This window comes from Lagopus leucura, unplaced genomic scaffold (assembly GCF_019238085.1).
Source record: "Lagopus leucura isolate 7727_CA_CO unplaced genomic scaffold, USGS_WTPT01 Super-Scaffold_100008, whole genome shotgun sequence".
NCBI lineage: Eukaryota > Metazoa > Chordata > Aves > Galliformes > Phasianidae > Lagopus > Lagopus leucura.
Genome location: NW_024962265.1, coordinates 29,061,213 through 29,084,413, shown reverse-complemented (window position 1 = coordinate 29,084,413; position 23,201 = coordinate 29,061,213). Strand labels below are relative to the sequence as shown.

At 38.4% G+C, this 23,201-nt stretch overlaps 1 protein-coding gene across 1 annotated transcript in view; it reads left to right on the top strand.

The window, feature by feature from the left end:
* Positions 1–23,201, top strand: part of NELL2 (neural EGFL like 2) — a 141,901-nt gene that overhangs the window by 23,176 nt on the left and 95,524 nt on the right. The window contains exons 4-9 of the mRNA XM_042872902.1: positions 11,335–11,508; positions 11,617–11,713; positions 15,397–15,469; positions 15,641–15,723; positions 16,728–16,856; positions 18,500–18,602. Coding sequence (XP_042728836.1) covers positions 11,335–11,508; positions 11,617–11,713; positions 15,397–15,469; positions 15,641–15,723; positions 16,728–16,856; positions 18,500–18,602 — 659 coding nt within the window. The remainder of the gene's footprint in view (positions 1–11,334; positions 11,509–11,616; positions 11,714–15,396; positions 15,470–15,640; positions 15,724–16,727; positions 16,857–18,499; positions 18,603–23,201) is intronic.

Here is a 23,201-nt window from a genome sequence, read left to right as displayed (position 1 = left end):
ATTCAGTTGTTTCCAAAAAAGGGGAAAAAAAAAAGAAAATATTCTTATAGGTCATTATGCCAAGTGTATGAACATATCTTTAACACTGCAAGGGGGTGTTTGAATGCCTCTTGCATGATGCTTACTGAAATTGCATCACAGTTGTGCCAAGTGGCTTTTCTGCTAGTTGTTGCCTACCTCTCATCTGCGAGAGCTAGCAATGCCCAATGGGCAGAATTGGGCAGCTGGGAATAGCGAGTTTCTAATTCAGATTTTACCACCGTAAGTGTAGATCACCCCAGACGGACAAGTTTATTTTGGCATGAGTGAGGAAGTTGGTCTGTAGGGCCAGCTGTGATCTAGCTAAGCTTATTTCTACATTTACAAGAGCAGGGATTGGTTGTGCTGCTGATAGAACTAACACAACTAAAGTTGATATTTCAAAATGAGAGACAAAACTTCAATGTGCCAGGATAGCCACAGAGATGGGGAAAGATGTCACCTCTCTGAAACTTAGTGAGTTTGGAAAAGAGAGTAAAAATTGCCCTGAGGGGAAGCAAGTGAGTTTTAGTTACGTTTGGTTTCTTGCTGTTGCTGCAAATTGTGACCTCTGGTTGTCACCCAGAAGATGGATGCTGCCATAAGGAATGTTCCTGCCTTGTATTTTTCATGGTTTATGGGCCCTAAGCTGGAACTGATGGCTGTGTGAATCTCGACAGGTATAAAATACAAAGTTCCAGTGCTCAAATTTCCTTCTATTACTTTAACAAAAGGAGTTTTCTGCCATCCTTTTTCTGTTTGTATCACTTTCATGTGTCTGATTGGGGTGATAGCATTCTCCAGAGCTAGCCAGAGCAAGCTCCTGACAGTAAACAAGCTCTCAAGTGCTTGAGAACAAGTTCACAGCGTACTGGTTGAGTGTTTTTAGGTATATGTCTTGGAATGGATGCAGGCTGCTCTTCTTCTGCCAAGAGAGCTGCAGAGGTGGGTGAAGAGATCATCAATGTGAAACTCAGTGTTTGGAAAAAGGAGTAAGCATAGCCTTTCTAAAAGGAGGCACTGTTTGCTGTAGAGCCTTTCCTGCTCCTGGGAATGGCATGAAGAAAGAGAAGATTAAAAAGATCTGTAATGTAGTGATCCAAACCTGATGAATATTCACTTGCATGGTGGTCAACTGGGAGGAAAATATTAGCTCCTGAACACAAAGACTGTGATAGTAAGGTACAAAGAGTATGTGTGATGAACTTTCATCAGAGGGTTGCAAAAGGATTTGAGGTGTTGTTTGAGGAGGTAGTTAGTCCTTGAAGTGAGTAAGACTGGACAAAAGGAACAGCACTGCTCTTCTGTTAACAAGAATATGTTGAATTGATACCAAAGAAAAATAAAGGTTAAAGCTGTGCTGACTTGCAGGTCATGTGACCGTGCAAACATATTGCTTCTTATCACATTTGCATTGGTTGGACCATGTCATCTGCTTATACCCATGTAAAATACGGTTATAAAAGGCTAACAAGCAGGACTCTGAAAATCCAATTACTTTATACTGATATATTTTTAGGAATGAGTAGTTAGGTTCCTTTGTTGTTGTTGTTTCTTAATATATTGGCAACACACTTTTTTTGGTGAAATTTTTCTCAAAACTTAAATATTTACAGGTTGTGTTATTACATTTCTGTCTTCTGTTTATCTGCATCTTGGAGTTTCATATGTCTAAGTACAATTGAAAGCAAGAAGCCTGCATTTTTCAAGGGTTCTGGCTGAAATAAGGTCTACATTTTGTAGATATTTTAACTGCAGATACATTGCTGAGCATTTTTAGCCCTTTTGCTCTTAACCATGGAAACTTTTAATACTGTGATTCAAATGTTATTACATTATAAAGAAAACTGAAGATAATGCATCTTGCTGAAAAAAACTTCCTACTGCCATTGGTAACCAGCATGCTCTCTGTATCTTGCATCTTAAGTGATGCCTAATTTTTGTTTACAGAATTTCTGTAGGGATATATGCTCTCTATTTGTTTTTGGTGTCTCCCTACAAGGATAATCAAAGGAGAAGAAAAAGTCTTATAGATTATTTATCTCCATCTGCATATTTCATAGCTTTCCTGCAGAGAATATTAGGTCATCTAATGAAAAAAAAAACAAAAACCAAAAAACAATCCTGAATTTGTTTTAAAAATATTACATCTAGTCTGATCCTACTTACTATCAGGATAAACCTTTGTTTTTAGCAGGTGTAATATAAATCTCAACAGGAGTATGGCCAGAAAGTGCTTGTGGCCATTAAACCAGATATGCCCTTAAGCTTTTATTAAATATTTACTCTCTATCCTGTTCTGTGTTCAGAGAAGGTGTGGATGCTTCATCCCTGGGGTCACTCAAGGCCAGGGTGGATGACCCACAGGAAAGGAACTGGATAGTCTTTGAGGTCTGTTCCATTCCAAGCCAAACCATTCTATGATTCTATTCTGTACTAGAATGTACAAAGTGCTGCCTGTGTGTAACAATAGGCTTTACTTGATTTAATTGTGCAAAAACTGAGGTTTAGTCTAGTTTGGTGTTGGTAACATTGGAATTAGGCTAATATCTGAGTCTTCTGCAGTATGTTATGGCTTTTATTTCATGATGAAGGAGAATAAAAATCACAGAATCACAAAATGGCCCCAGCTGAAAGGGACCCCAAGGATCATGAATCTCCAAACCCCCCATTTCAGGCAGAGCCACCAACATTTAATACTAGACCAGGCTGCCCAGGGCCCCATCCAACCTGGCCTTGAACACCTCCAGGGACAGGGCATCCATAACGTTTCCGGGCAGCCTGTTCCAGCACCTCACCACTCTCTCTGTAAAGAACTTCCCCTTGACATCCAACCTAAATCTTCCCTCCCTCGACTTAAAACCATTTCCCCTTGTCCTGCAGTTATCAACCCTTTCAAAGAGTTGATTCCCCTCCTGTCTGTAGGCTGCCTTTAGATATTGAAATGCTGTAATAAGGTCACCCTGCAGCCTTCTTTTCTCCAGGCTGAACAAGGTCAGCTCCCTCAGCCTGTCTTCATAGGGGAGATGCTCCAGTCCCCTGATCATCTTTGTGGCTCTCCTCTGGACCCTCTCCAATAGCTCCCTGTCTTTCTTGTACTGGGCTCCAGACCTGGAAACAGTGCTCCAGATGGGGCCTCACAAGAGCAGAGTAAAGAGGGACAATCACCTCCATGCCCCTGCTGGCCATCCTTCTTTTGATGGAGCCCAAGTTACCATTTGCCTTTCGAGCTGCAAGAGCACACTGCTGGTTCGTGTTCAGTTTTTCATCCACCAGAACCCCCAGGTCCTTCTCTGCAGGGAGATAAAGGAAGCATTTATATGGTTTGCATTCAATAACTGCTTCTTCCGTGCCAGATTTCCATCTCTCTGATATGTCCATTTCTGTCCAGGGATTTCTTTGCAACAGTCCTTCAATTTTTAAACAACTTCTTGTGAACTCTGTTACAGCAGTCATTTTAAGACTGTTAATGGACTCCATTGCACCAGCTTCAGCTTTGTGTTGCTCCTCTGAAATCACTGAAGTTGTGCAGGTATTGAGCTCCTGTGTTGTGGGGCAGTCATATCTGGCTACATTCTTAGTTTACAAGGGCCAGTGCTGACTCCTGCTTTTCTGCCTTCAGGAAATGGTGGTGAGAAAAGCTGGAGGCAACAATAACTGGTAGGTATAATCACTCATCAGACAAGTTGATTTTCTTATGTTTTATTTTACACAGTTTTTGTAACAACTTATAGTTCTAATTTCTAGGGAAAATGAAAGCAAAATGTTCTTTAAAAATTGGAAAGAGTATGTTTCTTTGTTCAGTGGTTCAGGATATACTTCACACATTTTTGAAAGTAAGAGTAAAAACATCCTCTTTTTTGCACAGATCTGGGCACTTCAGAGCACATACGCTAATTTGCAACAACCGAGGTTAAATTTTGGTTGCAAATGAAAGTTACTTTTTAGATTTCATATTTTTCTTTAAAGTGATGTACTTGAGATAATTTCTCTGATTTCTGAATTCTGAATGAATCATAAACTGGATATATAAATTTTCCTTTCAGATTTGCTCATATTTTTCTACACAAATTACTTCCCCCCCCACTGTTCAGAGCAACGGAAGAGTTCAGGTGGTGGTGGTTGTGGAGTACAGATTGGAAATCATCCTCTCAAGAATATTATTGTGTTGTCGGTGTATCCAAATTGCACATCTCTGATTGTTCAGATGGGTTTCAGGCAGATAAAGACAAATTGCTGGGCACAGCAGTGTATTGCTTATGTCTGAAAGATAGAAGTTAGAAATGTTTAATTAACTTGAAAAGATCACCTTGACTACGCAGACTGCCCTGTCTAAAATGGTTTGTACTCTACAGCAACGTGTTAAATATTTTGAATGCTGTTAATGAAGCGATGCCTGAAGTCTGTGTGGAAGTGCTGTTAAACACTGATTCCTCTGTGCTTATCCTCAGCCTTCACTTTAAGCACTATTAGCCTCCTAACTTCGCTTCTGAATTCATCTGAGCTTCATGATGAAAGAACTGGCAGAGATAACTTTTATCTGTGACAGAGCTTTAATGTATGTTAGTCATCCCTATTCTGTTGTATATTTTCATTTAACTGGCAACAGTGGAGCAATGCAATAAAGCCTTTTCCTCCCTTCGTGATTAGATGCCTTTATGCAACTGACGTTATATCCGTATCTCTTCAGTTTCTGTATATTAGGGCCCTTAAATGATGAAATAATTGGATTGCAGTTTAACCATTCTTTCCTTCAATTACTGTTTTTGTAACCTGAAAGCAAAATACTGAAATCAGTAGAATAGTGTGGACATGTCCTACACTTCATTATATTTCTCTACTAATTGATTCAATTTCTACCTTGTGTGATAGTTATTTTCACCACTACTCAAGTTTTCTGATTATCTGCTCTCAAATATGCTGCTCTGTACAGTAGCGTGAGACCTCTTCAGTATCTAGGAGGAAATTATCTTATGCAATTTCTCTGTTACGCATTTTTCCATCCAAGGAGGTAGGTTGCCAGAGGTGAAAACTCTTGATGCATGAATTTTGCTGCATCTTTTGACTATCTTACTAAAATAGTTGTATGCTTTTGATGTATGAGCATCTCTACTTCTGGATTGCAGTATTAGGTCTCTTCTTTCTGACATTACAAGATTTGCTGCAAACACATTGCCCTGAAAAAAGCTTTCAATGTTTACTTCTTAAATGAACAGTATAGGTTTTATTTGAGGGATATTTTTCCTCTCCCATCACTAACATACATATTAGGTAAGAATAAAATGGGATTAATTTTCAAAAGTTAAGCTGTATGTGGCTGTTCCCTATACCTAAAGAAGTGCTAGTTGGTTTCAGCTTTTTTAACCATTCTGCTGACACATGGACTTTGCTGGATGCATGGACAGTTGTAATATTCTGGGTTTTGTTTTGCTTTATTTTTTGGTAGTAAATCTTTGTTTCTTAGAAAGAGCAAATCTGTTTCTTACTATTCTGATAATAATCACGAACCCTTTGCAATTTATTTGTAACAGTCAATCATCTCCTTTGAGCTGACTTCTAGCGATTTTAAACTTCTCTGGGATCGGACTTTTTTTCTTTTGACAAAGTTTGTATGTTTGCATGTTTCATCAAAGATTTCAAAAAATGATATTTTCTCTCATTCTTTCAGTATTATAGTACTCAAGAAGATCCTAAAAGCTATATGTGAGGTTCCTTATGTATTTAGTGACACCTTGGCCAGGCTCTTTACCCAAGAGAGAAAGATTCTATGCTTCTTTTTGTTTGGGAATTTAACTTATATCCTTGAATGTATGGTTGGATGGAGGTACTTGTAAAGCAGCAGTTTTGTGTTACACTGAGTTTAATCTCACAGCACTGTGAGTGCTGTTTCTTTAAGTGCTGGTTGATTGATGCCTTGTCATTATTGCTTGTTTTTTCTTTAGTACAGCTTATGCTTCCTGTCAAAAAAGAAAAAAGAAAAGAATGTTGCAAATAGAATGTAAATTCTTCTCAGTGATGAATGCACCTACCTTAAAACACACCTTCCTGTAACCTTTATTATGTCAAGAGAGGTCAGTTGGTCTGCTGATGTAAATCACTGCAGTGCCGGATAACTCAGTGTAATTTGGTGGAGAACTTGTTACCAAAAGCTCCTATAAGCCTGGATTCTGTAGTCTGAATTCAGACTGGTGACAGGTCTACTTGAATAAAAGATTTGTTTCTATTTATCTACTGCTAAACACCACTGAAAGTATTGAAATGTGAATTTTGACAGATATTGCTATTCTTTGCTGTTGTTTGATATGTATTTGTTCAGAGAAATTCAAAGAAATCTGTATTCTGTTAGAGTAGGAAAGGGGAGGAGTTAGGTTGAATGCATATACTTTCTGTTAGTACATATCAGTACACATCAGAAGGTTTGTTGCTTTTGCAGTCTTGCTGTCTGCTGAGAGAGTGAAATGTATGGTTTATTCCATTGCTTTTCTGTTTGTTCTGGGAAACAACATTCTTCCTTCATTGATATTTGGTAGAATAGGAAGCCTCAGAAGGACAAAGTAGATGTTAACAGAGCTGTGTGATAGTGAAAGCAGAGTGGGAAGAAACATACTGATAAGTGAGGTTAGTGAGATCAGTGGGATGAGTGAGAGCAAGAATTCTGTTTTAAAAAAGTATTTATTGTTTTGGAATTTAATTTGATTCATATTCACAGTTCAAACTGGGACAAAATGAACAATGTGCTGTAATACCAGCCCTTAATTTTTGAAATTTCAGATCAGCAACTTTTGGGAGGATATCTCCTTTCAGAGTCCTCTGGGGAGACCAATGCAACCTCAGCTCCTGATTCTTGCTCCAACTCTGTGAGAACACTGCCTAAGATTTTGTTTTTGATGAAGGCCAAACCTTCCTGGATTGCTTTGCCTTTCAGATCCCCCTCTCAAGAGACACTGTCACCCAGATCTATGGCATGGCCTACTGCTGTCCGTTCTGCATAATAGTTAGGATCCTCCTTGGTGTGCTTCTGTCTGCAGTTAGCACCTTCACAGACAGTGCCAGAAGCTATGTATCATGATTTTATGATTTTCATAAGTAACAGAGGCAAGGATTTATTTTTTCTTATATATATATTCCTCTGTGGTTTTATTAGTTTTCCTTTTCTTCTTAGTGTAAATCAAAAAGCCATGAAAACTTGTTTTTACTCTGTATCTGTAATTGAGAGTAGTAAAAGTTGTAAAAAAGACAAAAGCCCACTGTGTAATAAATTCAGACATGATATCTTTTAGCTTTTAAAATGCTTGTCTACGTGCTCTAAACTGAAGTTGATTTTTGTTAGTTGCCTGGAGTAAGAGTGAGCAGCTGCAGTGTGCATGTGCTGTGCGAGCTGGGATGTCAAATGAGCAGATGAGTTATCAGAGAGCTGGGGTTACTAACACTGACCACTTGCTGAAGGGCCATACCTCCCTCTTCTGAAGGACTGCTACTTCATACACCACATCCCCAGTTGTTTTGCCTCCCAGATCTCAAGGCTTTGACTGCACATCCTGATTTGAACTTCTGCAGTCTCCATGTGCATCTGGGAGCATGAAGAACATGTCCAGTGCTGACCTCTTGCCCTGGGGCACTGCAGGTCTACCACTGAGCTGTGATGCTAGGATCCACACACAGTGGTTACAACAGATGTACTGGGCAGCAGAGGAATAATCACTGTTTCCTTTCTCAGCTTTCTCTGGGGCAATTGAGACAAATTTCTTCCTCTGAGTTAGTACAGCAGGAATTGCTCTCTGGCTGGTCTCTACATGGACTGGTCAGTCTTACTGTGGCCTTGGCTGTTGCCTTTGAAATGATTGTGAAAACAGAGTGCTCTGCTGAGCTGCAACAACCTTTAAGGTTAACATTTTATTCTTCAAATGTCAAACATTATGACCGTATCATGTCATCTCCCTGCTAAGTTACTTCTGTTTGTCACAAAGAATGTGTGGGTTTTAGGAGGTTAACATCAAATAGGCTGATACTGATTAAATGGTGATGGGGATTGTGGGGCTTTAGTGAAGGTAGAAGCAGGTCCTCCTGTCACGCTGTTTAGCATAGAATCATTGAATGGTTTGGGTTAGAAGGGATCTTAAAGCCCATCTAGTTCCAATCCCCTGCTGTAGGCAGGGCTGCCACCAACCAGCTCAGGCTGCCCAGGGCCCCATCCAACCTGGGCCTCGACCACAGCTCCTCTTGGCAGCTTGTGCCAGTGCCTCACCACCCTCTGAGAAAAGGGGTTTTCCTTGTGGCTTATCCTTTACTCAAAGAGCCATTCACCTTCCCAGTACAGAAGAGCAGCTGGGAGCTGTTGGGATAATTAGCAGTAACATTACTATGCTAAATTTCTTGGCTGATGGCACCGAGATGAGTGGACTGAGATGGGATGGTGTAGGCAAGAAAACAGTCATTCAGCTGATGAAGTTCCCTGAAAACTCCTGTAATGAGGTTCTTAGGAAATGCCTGCAGTGTGGTGCAGTTGTTGTTTCCCTGGGAAGTAAGCCCTTTAGGAAACAAGATCACTCTCTTTTATCTCTCAGTAGAGTAGTCCTGAGAATACAGAGAAGTTTATAATATTTTTCTCATATAAACAAGTTTTTAACATCCAGAGCTATTTGCTTATGCATAGCTTACTTTCTCAACTGTCATTCCAAACCCTTGGAAGGTGCACACCCAGGCGTGTGCTGTTGCAGTCTCACAGAAGAGAGAGAAGCTTTGCCTCTGGCAGCCTTGGCATTCCCACCCAGGCTCTGTTGCTAGACCTGAGGCTGTTTCTGTCTTTTGAAGTCTGTTAAATGGAACCAGAGCTGTTTAAGTCCTGGAAGTAAAACAAACAGGGAAAGGTAGAATATGGAGTGCAATATTTTGTAAAAACTGAAATGAAATGATTCATACTTAGTTCTCTGTGTTTCTGTGTCTCAGCATTAGTTCAGACTAAAGGGAATATTGTTTTGGGTATCGCTGCCTTTGCTTTTCTAATTGTCTTTTCCTGCTGCCTCTACAGTATATCAATCAATGATAAATTAGAATTCTCCTAATGCTATTAATTTATTTTTTATTTTGATACATATTTTCTCAAAAAATCATAATGCCTTCATAAGGTAAAGACATTTATTACAGTTTACCAAATGTAGTAACAACAGAGATTGATGTGCATCTCAAAGCAGTGAGTTAATCACAGTGAAATCTAAACCACAAGTGTCCAGAATTTTTGCACAGCTTTGTACAGGAAGTTTCATTTGCTTATTGTGGCATCATAGAACATCAGCATTATCCCTCAGCAATTCTTCATTTCTTAAATTTTACAGAATGTCTTTTTTTATTTGGGGAATTTGTATTTCAGGGGATTTGTATTCTTGGGCATCTCATAATGTCACCTGTATAAGAGGCAACACGAGCATTCATTTCACAGCTTCCATACTGACTGTATCTCTGCTTTGTTTCCTGCCTGTCTGCTGCAACTCTGTGTTGGGATCAGTCCTGCCATTGACTTTGAAGAGAGTGTGAGCTAGCTGTTGGCTGGAACAGTAGATAATGTTTCAGTACATTCATGACTTCCTTTTTCCAAATTATATCTGCAAGTGAGTGGACTCATTTGTAAGTTGGTGGAGGAGTCCTGTTCAGTAATGTTCCCCTTCTTTGTTAGGTTGAGCATGACCTTATTCTTATCCTTGACGCTTGAGTTATGAAGGAGGTTATTAAGTTGACTGATGCTCTGCCACTATTGCCCATTTTTTTTTTTGCCAGCCAAGCCTTCAATTAGTTCAAACTTCTTGCCAGTGCAGAAACTATTTTTGGGCCATGAGTAGGCAAATGATCGCAGATTATAAAATTTACTGCTGACTTTAGTTAACTGCTTTGTTAATACTGGGAGGAAGAAGAAATTGCCCTTTGCCAGTTCTGCAAAAGGATAATTGTTTTTGTGCTGTTGCTAGGCATATTTCACTGTGAAAAATCCTGAAGGAAGGAGAGATGTGCAGTGAGCCCATCCTCCTCCTAGGGATAATGACTATAGAAGATGGTTTTGATTTGGTCTCCTCATCTCCACTTTTGAAAACTGTAATCATTTTCTTGTCTGTTCTTTAATATGGATGGCCTATTGAAAGAAACTACATTGCCCTAATACACATGCACACACAGATTTACAAAGCACTGCCATGCCTGACTGCAGATGTAACAGCAAAACTATATAAAAATGTATTGCCACTAGATTTTCAGTATCTCTCTACATATTGTTATCTTCCTTACTCTTTTATCTGTCAATTGTGTATAATTATTAGAGAATCTTTATTTCTGTTTTTATTTTTTCCTCCTGTTTTATGGGAGGAACTTTAAAAATGAGAAACTGAACAATTGGAAGAGAAATAGTTTCGCAAACGTCTTCCTAGAAGAGATTCAATATGCAAGAAATAGGTTTGTTTGAGAATGCAGCAAGTTTGGTTACAAAGTGCTTTTTAAATTATCTGCAGTCATTTAACCTGCCAAACCTACATCCTCAATCTGCAAACCTGTTGTATGGTGCATCCATCCTGGGACAACTGCAATACCTTTTTAAACTCAGTATATACATATATTTACGTACACATACATTCATATAAACGCATGTGTATGTATATATATCTATAATATATATATGTGTGTATATATGTGTATATATTATATATATATACACCACAACCACATATATATGCATATAAATGCATGTGTATGTATATATATATATATTACATATATATATATATACACCACAACCACATATGCATTTAACAATTTATGTATATACACATAAAATATTAAGAATTAGTATTTCTTGACTTTGAATTTCTTTTGAGAAATTTCATTATGAAAAATGAAAAGAGGTGTAAGGTGAATATCCAAAAGCAAACAAGGCAGTGCCCTGTCTCAGTTCTTACTTCATTTGTTGGTAATGGCTAACAATGTACCTATCACAGAACTTGGTGGTGTTTTTAGTGTATTAATGCCTTTAGAGTATCCATACTGTGCTTTCAGGATATAATGCAATTATTCATAATAGGATAATTATGTTTTCAGTGAGATCATATTTTGTGAAGTACTGTTGCTAGAAGAAAAAATCTTTAGCCTGGGACCTTGTGTTCTTACATGAAAGATAGAACTTTCCATTATGTAAAATGCCTGCTTTCATCTTTGTATCCCTTCTCTCTTTCCCCCTCTTTTAAATAGTTCCTGCATGGTAATGAGAAGTTATGTGATGTAAAATGCTGCTGTGTTGATAAGAATGGTTCATGACATGGTGATGCATTTATGGTACAGGTATCTGGAATTGGAAAGCAGCGGTCATCGAAATGAAATCCGGTTGCATTATCGTACAGGCAGCCATCGCTCCCACACAGAAGTATTCCCATACATCCTGGCAGATGATAAGTGGCACAGGCTTTCCTTAGCAATCAGTGCCTCTCACCTGATTTTACATGTGGACTGTAATAAGTAAGTAAAGAGTGTTGTTTTATAATAAGTTGTCACTTCTGGAACATTCCAGCTCTCAGTAAATGAAAGGGTAACAACCTGGGACGTACTTTTTTTCTTGCCTTTCAGAATCTATGAAAGAGTTGTGGAGAAGCCCTTCATGGACTTACCTTTGGGTACAACCTTTTGGCTAGGACAGAGGAATAATGCACACGGTTATTTTAAGGTATGCTGAGGAGAAAAATGTGAACTAAGGTGAAAGTGAATGCAGTTTACTCTTCCTTTAGGCAGTGTAAATAGAGTAAATATTCCATGATATGAAGGGTCTGTCAGGTGAGACTTGTAGTTCTGTTCAGCTGAGTTTACTCAATTTACTGGCACGAGTGTATGTAGATGGAATATGAGTATGACTAAGACTGAAAAACCTGAAATTCAGTTGGAACATAGGAAAATACTTTCTCTGTGGATGTTGTCAGACCACGATGGAGATATTCAAAAAGCTGCTAGCACATGTTCCTGGGAAATCTGCTCTAGGTGGCTGTGCTTGAGTAGAGGGCTGTAGCAGAGGATCTCAGGAAGTCTCTTCCAACATCAGCCATTCTGTGATTCTGCAGTCACAGCAGTTCTTAGTGCCATGGTGTGTTGTGAAGTGGTTTAAGACTGAGAAAAGTAAATGGCCAAGAGGAATGCATTTCCAGGAAATAAATATTTATACTGATGTCTGTTTAATGGCTAGATAGGTAGTTTTTGCCACAGAACACTATGGTCTGTGGAAGAACTCCAGTCTCATTACCACAGAGGAAAATATTTCAATGTGCATTTTTGCTTACTGTTTGTCCTTTTGTATAAACATACAAACAAATAAACACATGAGGGCTGATCCAAAAGTTATGCCTTCTATTTTACTACTTTGGTCCACAACATCAGAGGTGGATGTTGGTAGTATGGTGGTAGAGGCAGAACCTTCCCACCAGTATCCTGTTATATTTTGTTGCCATGCAACAGCTGGCAGCAGAAGGGCAGTCTGACAAAATGGCATCTGACATGGAAGCTTGTGTGAGGCAAAGATATGAAGCACCGAATTCCTCCAAGCAGAAAAAGATTGCAACCTTTGACATTTGTCAAAATTTGCTGAACTTGCCATACACAGTGCAGTCCCATTGCCCTCCCTGTAGGCAGTTGAATCCTATAATAAAATCAGAAAATATTAATGCATTGCCTAAACTAATCTCAGACACACTTCATTCATTCTATGTATTTATAGTTATATGTATGATTTTTAATATTTATTTCTAATATTCATTTTTTTTATTTGTGCCTTGTCACATCTTGTCTCAATTATTTTTGCCAACTTGTTGTCACCATGAAGAAGCTCATTTGGTATAGAAAAATGAATACTCCAGTAGGAGACTGTATTTTTAATTGTTTTTTTTTCCTTCTTGCTTTTCAAGTAGAACAAAATGAGCCAAAAAACACTGAAATTTTTCCCTCAGCTACAAATGCAAACCAGTTTAGCAGAAGTACAGAAACTGATAGCTGTTAGGAGAGCACAGATATGGCAAAGATACTACTGTGCTAAGTGATTTCTTCAGCATAACACAATACAAATGATTAGACTACCTCTGCAAATCTGACACTTGTACAGAAGATACATCAGTCTGGAAGATGAGGACTTTCAGCATTTCTCAATGTTTCAGAGAGCCTACATGGGCCTCTCACAGCGAGAAAGGGATTGAGGCCCTGGGGCGTATCCAGAGAAGGGCAACAAAGCCTTGAAGGGCCTGGAGGACAGGTCTTACGGGGAGTGGCTGAGGGAGCTGGGATCATTTGGTCTGCAGAAGAGGAGGCTTAGGGGAGACCTTACTGCTCCCTACAACTCCCTGAAAAGAGCTTGTAGTGAGATGGGGGTCACCATCTTCTCCTGTGTAAAAGCAATAGAACAAGATAGAACAACAATATTTTTGGGCACTCACTGTGTGACAACTTCACTTATTGGATTTTCTGAGCTCTATTTGCTCAGCTGTTTCAGAAAATCAGGCTACTGTCAGTGGGTCTTAAATGGCTTGTCCAGAGGGACCCAAGTACTCAAAATCATTAGCCATTTATTGAAATGATTATATCTGGCTATATTTGATTTTGATACTCATATTGCTCCCCTAAAACAATGTGTCAGTAGGCATATTCACAGTAGGACATACTTGTGCCTGTTTCACTATAGGATCTTAAGTCTGAGAGAGCAATACTGGCTATGTAATTTCTGTATTGTATAAAGTCTCTCACACCTAACATCCAGAAATGATTTAATTTGAGCCAGCAGTTTTCTTTGGAGCCTATGCATGGCCTCTCATGATTTGGCAGCCCAGGAAGTCTCCTGCTTGTTACTCTGAGGAGATAAGAAGTAACCTGAATTCCTGTCAAGTGGCAGAATTCTGCTAGCATCACAGCTGCTATGTGATGAATAAAGCTCCTCAAATAGCTGGAGGAGCTTTTTTGTTGGTTAATAGCTAACTGATTTGAGTACTTGCCCAAATATTCAGTGAAATATAAGCTTTAAGCTCTCATCAGTCTGAATGGGTTGGACCCTGCAATTCTTCTTTTTCACAGAAATCCTGTACCCTGAGTAGACATGAATTTAAGGTTAATGGCGCCGAGAAAGGGAGGAGAATTGAATATGGTCAGCTTTCAGTGAAGAACTGTGTTCTTCAAAGAGAACTTTGTTCTTGCCTTTCAGAAGACATGCTGTGGGAGGTCATGATGTGGAGTCCTATTTCTGACGTCCTTACTTTTCCACTGTCGGATAATCAGTGCAGCTCCTTGCAAAGCATGGGGAAGCATCCAGTTGTCCTGAATGCTAGAACACTTATCTTTTAGGTTGCCTCTCAGTAACATCTTCTCCATAGATCACCCTGAGTCATTCATTCGAAGCCAGAACTATTTTGCTGTGACTTTGCAACATCTATATGGAATGCCTTGTGTACATGGATGAAATTTGACATTTTGCATTTAGTTTATATTGTTTTCTTATTGTCTTGAAACATTCACTTCAGAAGCACACTGGGACTGGTTGAAATTATTTTGCTTTTCCTTCTAAGAAGGAGTTTTAGAGATACAGGGAGGGAATCCTGGAAGAAAGTGACATCCGGAGCGTGCATGATAGCATGGCTATTTGGCCTTTGCTTTTGGAAAGCAGCAAAGTGACTGCTAATTATATCTTAATGACTAAGGATGCATGTAAATTCCGCCCAAAAGCGTGTGATCTCTTCTGGATGGAGCATTTCCAAATGGCATATTTCAATTTCATATTAAGCTTCCTGTTTTCCCACGTTCTTGCCAACGTGCAACTCCACAGCTGTGTAAGCGATATGTAGTTCCTTGGCACAGGGCATGCTTCATGAAAAGACCCATGTCAAAATCATAAAGGGTTTGTGTGAGTGTGTTTCTCCTGACTCAGATTTCTTTCATCTGCCCTTCTATCTGACAGTTGTAGCCTAGTGAAAAAATTTGGATTTTATTTAAGAGAGTGTTTGAAAGTAACTATAGCTGCAGCTGCTTTTCACATTACTTTTAAATGTCACTTTCAAGCTTTTTCTGCAATGGCTATCTAAAAATAACAATGAATTAAAAACAACCAAACTCTTGCCACATAGTTACTTCTTGACATTTAATATTTAAAATCTTTAAAAATGATTTGGTACGCCTTACATGTGCTTCTAACTATTTCACTTTCTCTTTATTCTTCTGCATCTCTGCATTGGGTGAACGAAACTATGTATTCATAAATACTGTTTTTATCAGGAAGTTTTTCTATGTGGGCTTTAATCTTTTACATGGTGAATGAAAAACGTAGTTTTGACAGGTAAAAATAATACATCCTTTCTTTTTTTTTTTTTTTTCCCCATGTGCACACAGGGCATAATGCAAGATGTTCAATTACTTGTCATGCCTCAAGGATTTATTTCTCAATGCCCAGATCTTAATAGGAGTAAGTCTATTAATTCTTGTACCATAAAATGAAATGTGTGCTTTGTGCTTACTTTTTGACCTCAAGCTTTCTTAAAACTTTAACTTTCAGTATATTGCTTGTCAGCTTTGACATGACCGAACCTGTTGTACATAAGATGTTGTTACTAGTATGTGTATCTTGTTATTCCAGCATGCCCAACTTGTAACGATTTCCATGGACTTGTGCAGAAAATTATGGAACTGCAAGACATTTTAGCCAAAACGTCAGCTAAGGTAATGTTTTCAGGGAGGTGTGGCCTGGAAGAATAGAGGACCATAAGGATTTAGTTGCTGTCTTTTTGGTTGATTTGTGCATGTGGGTGTGTGCAGAACATCTCTGCATTTTTATATACATTTGCATTTAGATATCTGTGTCTACTATTTATACATACAAATTCTCATTTCAGAGAGCTTTCTTTTGAAAAAAATTTTTTTAAAATAGAATTATATTTTTTAATGGCAAGCAGAGTCCAAGCCTCAAACTAGAAAATGGCTCATAAGTATTCAAGCTCTATCTATCAGACTAACAAGTCAACAAACTGGACTGAAATAGGTGACTGTGCTTATAGTGCTTATTGCAGCAAGATTTATCGGTCCAAGACTTTCCTAAATCTGAGCTGACAAGGGAGTGCTCAGAAAAAATATATGCAAGACAGGGAACTGAGAACCCTAAGTAGTGTTTTTCTTCTTTCTTTCTTCTTTCTTTTCTTCTTTCTTTCTTTTTGTTTTTTCTTTTCTCCCAAAAGATCATGCTAAAAGCATGCCAGTAAATATAGACTAGTCTTCTGTTTTTAAATGTCAGGTCTTTAGGTATCTGTGAAAATGCTGCTACCTAGCTAATAAACATGTTGATTTTGAGTGTTACATTCAGTCTTACCCCGGCTCAGATTCAGGTCTTTTTCATACGTAACCCAGTATCTGTAGATAATTTATGTACAGCGAGATTCTTGGTCAGTTCACACATACAAAAATGAGGAATCTGGAGACATACACATTGTCGTTTATTCACTTTGTTTCATGATGCCTCGAATGTTGTAAGCAGAAGATGAAATGGATTGTGACTTGCATCTTAGAATCCATCTCTGAATGATTTATGGTTCAGTCACCTTGTATTTGACAACTGTCATTTTATTATCTTTGACTGCATGTTTGACAATAAGAGGGACAGTTTCAATCATGTTTACGCTAACGTAGAAGCCACTTATGAATTCCGACCTTTTTGTGAACCGTAAATACAGTTGTCACAAGCTGAGCAGAGGATGAACAAGCTGGATCAGTGCTACTGTGAAAGGACCTGCACAATGAAAGGCATGACGTACAGAGAATTTGAATCCTGGACAGATGGTTGTAAGAACTGCACTTGCATGGTATGGCTACACTTTGAAAGGAGATGCAAAAACTCTGGTGTTTTCTCTGATTACATTTTTATGGGGGCAAAAGAGTAAGGGATGTTTGTTTATAAACATGTGCTAGGGTGCTAGTTAGTAACAACAAAATGCAAGAAAAAAAGGTTGAAAAAGACCTCCAAGATCATCTAGACCAGTTGTCCACCTACCACCAATATTTCCCCATTAAACCGTGTCCCTTAGTACAGCATCTCAATATTTTTTGAACACCTGCAGGGATATTGAATCCACCACCTGCCTGGGCAGCCTGTTTAGCACCTGACCACTCTTTCTCAGAACAATTTTTTCCTGATACCCAACCTGAATCTTCCCTGGCACAACTTAAAGTCATTCCTTCTTCACAGAATCACAGAATGGTCAGGGTTGGAATGGACCTCAATGATCATACCACATGCAGGGCCACCAACCTCCCCATTTAATACTAGACCAGGCTGCCCAGGGCCCTGTCCAATCTGACCTTGAACACCTCCAGGGATGGGGCATCCACAACCTCTCTGGGCAGCCTGTTCCAGCACCTCACCACTCTCTCTGTAAAGAACTTACCCTGACATTCAACCTAAATCTCCCCTCCCTCAACTTAAAACCATTTGCAATATAGTTAGGCGCCTTGTGATTCCCACGCGCTGAGTTGCAAGCTGCTTCTCTGCATAAATACCTGCTTTTTATTACTATCAACAAGTGTTTTTCTTAGCAATTTTTTAAATAGATTCCTTGCGTCTGATTCCCTTTAGTTCCCTTTGGTTACATCTCCAAAAGCAATAAAGAACAAAATGTAAGGGTCATATGCATGTTCCACTATATCACAAACATGAAAGAATGTAAGTGAATGGGAGATTCCCAAGGGTATCAGAACTGCAGAACAGATTGCAAGTATCTTTTCAAGAACCAAACTATTGCATCTTTGTTCTTGTGCAGTCATTTAAAACTCATTAATTCAATTTGGACTTATTAAATGCTTAATTCAAAGACCATTGGTAACTTGTGAAGAGACTATTGCTGCACTTTGATTGATTTTCTGTTATCTACAGTTTGCTAAATGGTTTGTCTTAAGCTTAGTATTTCTTTGATCTTTGCATTTCTGGTGTGATACTAATTTTGATTTTAGGAATTTGTCATTGAAGGTAAGATTTAACCCATGGTGTCAGATCTTGCATATAGTCATCTGAAATGCTTTGACTTTTGTGTTAAATGCATTGCATATTTGTCTCTGGTTTTTCTTGCAGCTATGAAATTACTATCTTTTAGAAGTGTATTGTCTTTTATGTAAAAATCAGAAGGCTCAGTATTGTTCTGTGAGCTTGCTATTTCACACTAATATGTCAGTTTGCTGCTGATTGGCAGAATGTTTTACCCTGAAAAAAGTTTGCCTCTTAAAAAAAACTTAGATCATTATAATTTCAAAGAACACATCATACATGTCTGAAAGATTGTATGCAAGATATTCTGAAGTTATTGTTTCTGTTCTTGTTATTAAAAGAACTGTGCTAAAATGGCCTTTTGTCAGAGTTCATTGCATTTAAAAATAGATTTTAAGTTCTTATGTATGAGAGCATCTCTCTTTTTGCTAAATATAACTACCAGCTAAGCACTTTTTATTCTTCTAGAATGGCACTGTGCAGTGTGAAGCTTTGATTTGCCCCCTCTCTGACTGTCCTCTTAATTCTGCCCTGGCATATGTGGATGGCAAGTGCTGCAAAGAATGTCAATGTAAGTTTTACGGAGGGGCTTTCTTTAATGAATATTTTGTAATCTGCAAAGAAAAATGAACTTTCATGTAAACACATAACTGAAAGAACTGGGCAGTGAATGAAATATTTGGGTTAAGGAATAGAGGAATTTAGACTTCCCTGAAATATTTTGGGAAACTGATCACCAGAAAATATTCATCTTCAATTGTGGGTATTTTATTTATGTCTTTTTTTTTTTTTTTCCCTAAAAACAGGTATTTCTTACATGTCTTTAAAAAGAAAAATTATATATTTAAGAAACTTTTCACGGCTTTGCTGTATGATCTTTAAAATAAACTGCTAGCAATTCCAGTATTGTCTTGCTTTACTTCAGACCAGTGTTTCTAACACTATATCAAGAAGACTGTACTTTCAACTGTATGTTGTGTACTAGAAATGGAGATTCAGATTTATGGTTCCTGTTCTTTAACTAAGGGAAGAGAAAACTTGTACCAGGCTCCTGAGATCAGAAAAAAACCCAGTCATTAGAAAGGTTCTTTTTAAAAGGTCAGACAGCATTAAATAGGAAACTGGATAGAGGTATTTTAATGTTTTCATTTGATATGGATGATTATCTTTTGGTTTATAGTATTTTGGTTTTATTACAAATAGGGTCGGAGGAGGGGATTTTTAGGATAATCAACGTCTAGATGGACTGTATATAATATTTCATGTTGATTATGGATATGTGCCACATATCCAATGGCTATTTTATACTCTGGCAGAATCTGTTTTTGAAATCAAGCACGAGATGCTTGAGGAGCATTTCTTTATAATATTAATGTTGAGATTTTTCTGTGCCGTTTCATCATTTCTACTGCTGTATAAAGCTTCTTGCAGGGCATAGAGATATATTTAACTGGTTAAAATGCTGTATTTTAAGATAAAATTCAGGAAGACGTTTTGTACTCCATTGATCTTGCTCCCATAGGAGTTTGTTAATATTTAATTGTGTTCAAAGTTACACAAACCATCCCGTTTTATGAAATCTTATTAACTTACTCAAGTAGATTAATTCTAATTGAGGGGAAATGAAAATTCAAATACTTTTTTTTTTTTTTTAACCAACTACGCAGAATTTCCATGCATACTGGTTGGCTCAGGGAATTGATCATTCAGTGATGAGAAATGCTTCAGGCTTCTGTTTGAGTCTTTGACCACATTGAAAGTATTTGAAAACCTGATCCGCTGAAGTATTGTTTTTGTAATGTTCTGTCTGTGAATTTAGTAGGGAATTCTCTATTCAGATGTTAATGGGGAAGCACTCACATCTCAAGTCATCTTAAGAAGTTGTTATTTTTACTGGGAGCCTTGACAAAGGTCAAGAAATGTGAATGGACATATGGACACTGACCTTGTCTTTAAGCATTAGTGCTTCTTGCAAGTGAGATAGAGTTCTGGTACAGCACATTGTAAATTTAACTCTAGTATTGCCATTTTTATGTTTGTAACGTTATCAAAAGCTTTTTGGTTTCCAGTGTTGTTGGTTTTGTCAGCATGTGATTCAATTGATAACTAACATGCCACATACAACTCCCTTAACAAGCTACCAGAAAAATGGTTAGGTCAAAGCATAAAAACTTCTCTTGAAAAATTGTCCCTGTTTTCATCTAATTTATATAAAGTGCCTAAAGAAAGAAAAAGAAAAGAAACAAAAACTCCACAACATTTTATTTGTCCAGTTCCTGGTGACCAAAAGACTGAGAGTGTAAATTTTAGTCATGTTGACAAGATAGATAAATTCCAATGAAAGATTGTGAAGAGTTTAAGTTAGAGGCAGTGTGGATGTAGGACTCTCATTTTTTTCTCTGGAACAGTGTGGTGAAAATTCTGAGTAGTCTTTGTGTTCATGTGAGTGTGCAGCTGAATGCTGCCATCTTGATGACTTCAGCTCAAAGTGTGAGCTGCTCGTGATCAGAGTTCACACTGTCCAAGGCTCAGGGGGTCAGAGCTGACTGCTTGCTTTTGCATAGTTTCTGAAAATAACTTTTGTTCTCATTTCTTAGAATAGTTTCAGGTGATGGTGCATCTGCCTACGTGGTGAAATCTGAACACAGATGTCTTGTAATTTGGAAAGTAGCTAATTAGGATTTGCTGCTCAAGGAGCAACTATCCTTAGTATTGGACAATGAAATGTAAATACCGAGAAATGATGCCCAATACCCTATTCTTTCACTGAGTTTAGTGTTAGTTACGAGACAGATTTGGTTATCTGCATTTTCCTACTGTTCTTTGTGATACTTCATACCAGGTGAAGCCTGCTGGGGAGGGTCAGACTGTCCAGGCAGCAGCAGCTGTGGCAGCCTTGTTGTTGTGCCTCTTTCTTTCTTCTGCAGATGTGCTGACAAAGCCAGCAAAAATGAGAACAGTGGGGTGTGTTGTTGTGACAGCTGGAACAAAAAGTAAAAACACACTATGCTTAATACTTTCACAGTGATAAGCAAGCAGGCTTCACAGCCTTTTGTTTTGAGTAATTCACAGTGGATTCGGCATGGCTTTAGATGTTGAATTTGGGATTGCAGTCTGAAGTGGCTTTACATATACTAGTAAATAAAATAGGTCACAGTCCTGTGGCCCTGGGACTAGGTGGCACTTGTGTCTCACACCTGCATGGCCATAGTTTCTTGCCCTTCCCTACCATCAGAAAATCTGCATCCAAGTGGCTGATTGGGAATGACCACTGATAGGTGCTACCACCAAGCGTAGCCTGGCATTGCATCAAAGGGAGCTGGCTGGTACTGGCCAGAGTGCTGCCATGAACTGTGTTAACAATTGAACTGCATTAAGGATTATGAAGTAGTATTTAAGTTGGTTGTTATCTACTTTTTCATTTACCTCCTTTGTTTCATTTATTAGCCCAGTATGGACATCATCAGTTAGGCTCTCTTGATAGCCAATGAAAGGGGCTGGTGCATCCAGAGGGCATGTGGTGTTCAGAGTTGCCTGGAATAGATGGGATGAATTGCCTTCTAGAAGTGTGTGCTTTTTTCCATGGACTAGTGAGGGAGGCAAGGCAATTAGGTTAAATACCAAACTTTTAGATAAGTAAAACTGTGAGTTTAGTCTTTGCATTAGTTATAACAATGAATAACAACTATGCCATAGTGGAATGGAATGTGCTGTATTTAAAACAAAAATAACAAACCCATATTTTCTACCCCAGCTCTCTATCTTTGGTTGAGAACACTCAGACAACTTGTTCTGTTCTGTTCTGTTCTGTGTGAACGTCAGTGCTGCTGTAAATAGGAATGACAGTGCATTTGAATTACCACTGTATTTTCTGTGAATCTTAATTGGATAGAAGCTGCTATGATCTTCCAAGGCACATGAATTGGCCAATGTGCTGGATTATGTTTCAGCTACAGACAAGCTATTCAACACAAAATTTGGTCAAACTACTAGAGCATACATCTTAGATCAGTGGGAGCTTCCTATGAAGAATTATTTGAAGCCAGAAAGCAGAGGCTGCTTTCTTTTCTACTCTCAGTGCAATTTTAATTTTATCTAGAAGGTGCGTGCAAGAGATCATTATATTCTTTTCTCCTCTGCAAAGAAAAAATGCATTGTGTGGTTATAGGCACTGACACAAAAAGGGAAGATTAAGCTCCCCTGCTGATCCTGTGAAGTATCACTGTAGACCTTGGACTTGACTTAAAATGTCCAAGGACGATTTCATTTACTTTAAGTGAATTGCGAAAGGACTGGACTGCCAATGTATTAGCAGCTGAGACAATTGATACTTGGTCAGAAAATTCTTTTATGGTGACTTTCGTATTGGTTAGTGTATCAACACTAAGGCATCACTTCCAATAGCTGTGATATATATGTATTTTTAAAATGGAGCCAGTGTATTTTTAACAAACTAGCTGATTTTCATCAGCTAGAAGAGAGAGATCTTTGTAATTTTATCTGGCACAGTAATAATTCCCATCAGCAAAGACTGATCGCCATTTTTGCTCTGTTCTCATCACCGTCCTTCTCCCAGTGACACTGCAGAAACTTAGAGATCTAATCCCAACTTAGTTATATCTATCCCAACAGATCTCTATGGAGGCTTAGACCTAAGCAATTATGGCTTATGGTTTTCCATATACTCATTTTCTTTTTTTTCTGAAACAGGACATTAGGTGATTTTGTGGCGCACTGTAGTAAAATCTGAACTCTAACAAATATTTTAAGCAGATGTAAGAAGCAGAGAGCTGTATCAGATCACCTCCCACTTTTGTTGCTGGTAAGCTTGGAAAGAGCTCATTTAGAAAGGTTCTGTGACTCAGAAAGGGTATTGAAACAAAATGATTAAATCACAAATATGGAGAAGGTAGCTCTTATCATGTAAATACATTTCTGATGCACTGATTTCTCTTGCTAGCTTACAGAAATTTTAATTATATAATGGAAGTTAAGGGCATTTCTCCTTTTTCTCTTCACGATGCTCTGGTTTTTCCCCAAAGCAATACACTTCTGCAAACCCCAGCTCATCAGGCCTAATAACACACAGTGAAGGAGTTGTAAAAGCCCATCTGCTTCTCATTTACAGAGCAATGGACCCTCAGCGATGGTGCAAAACTTGTACCTAGAA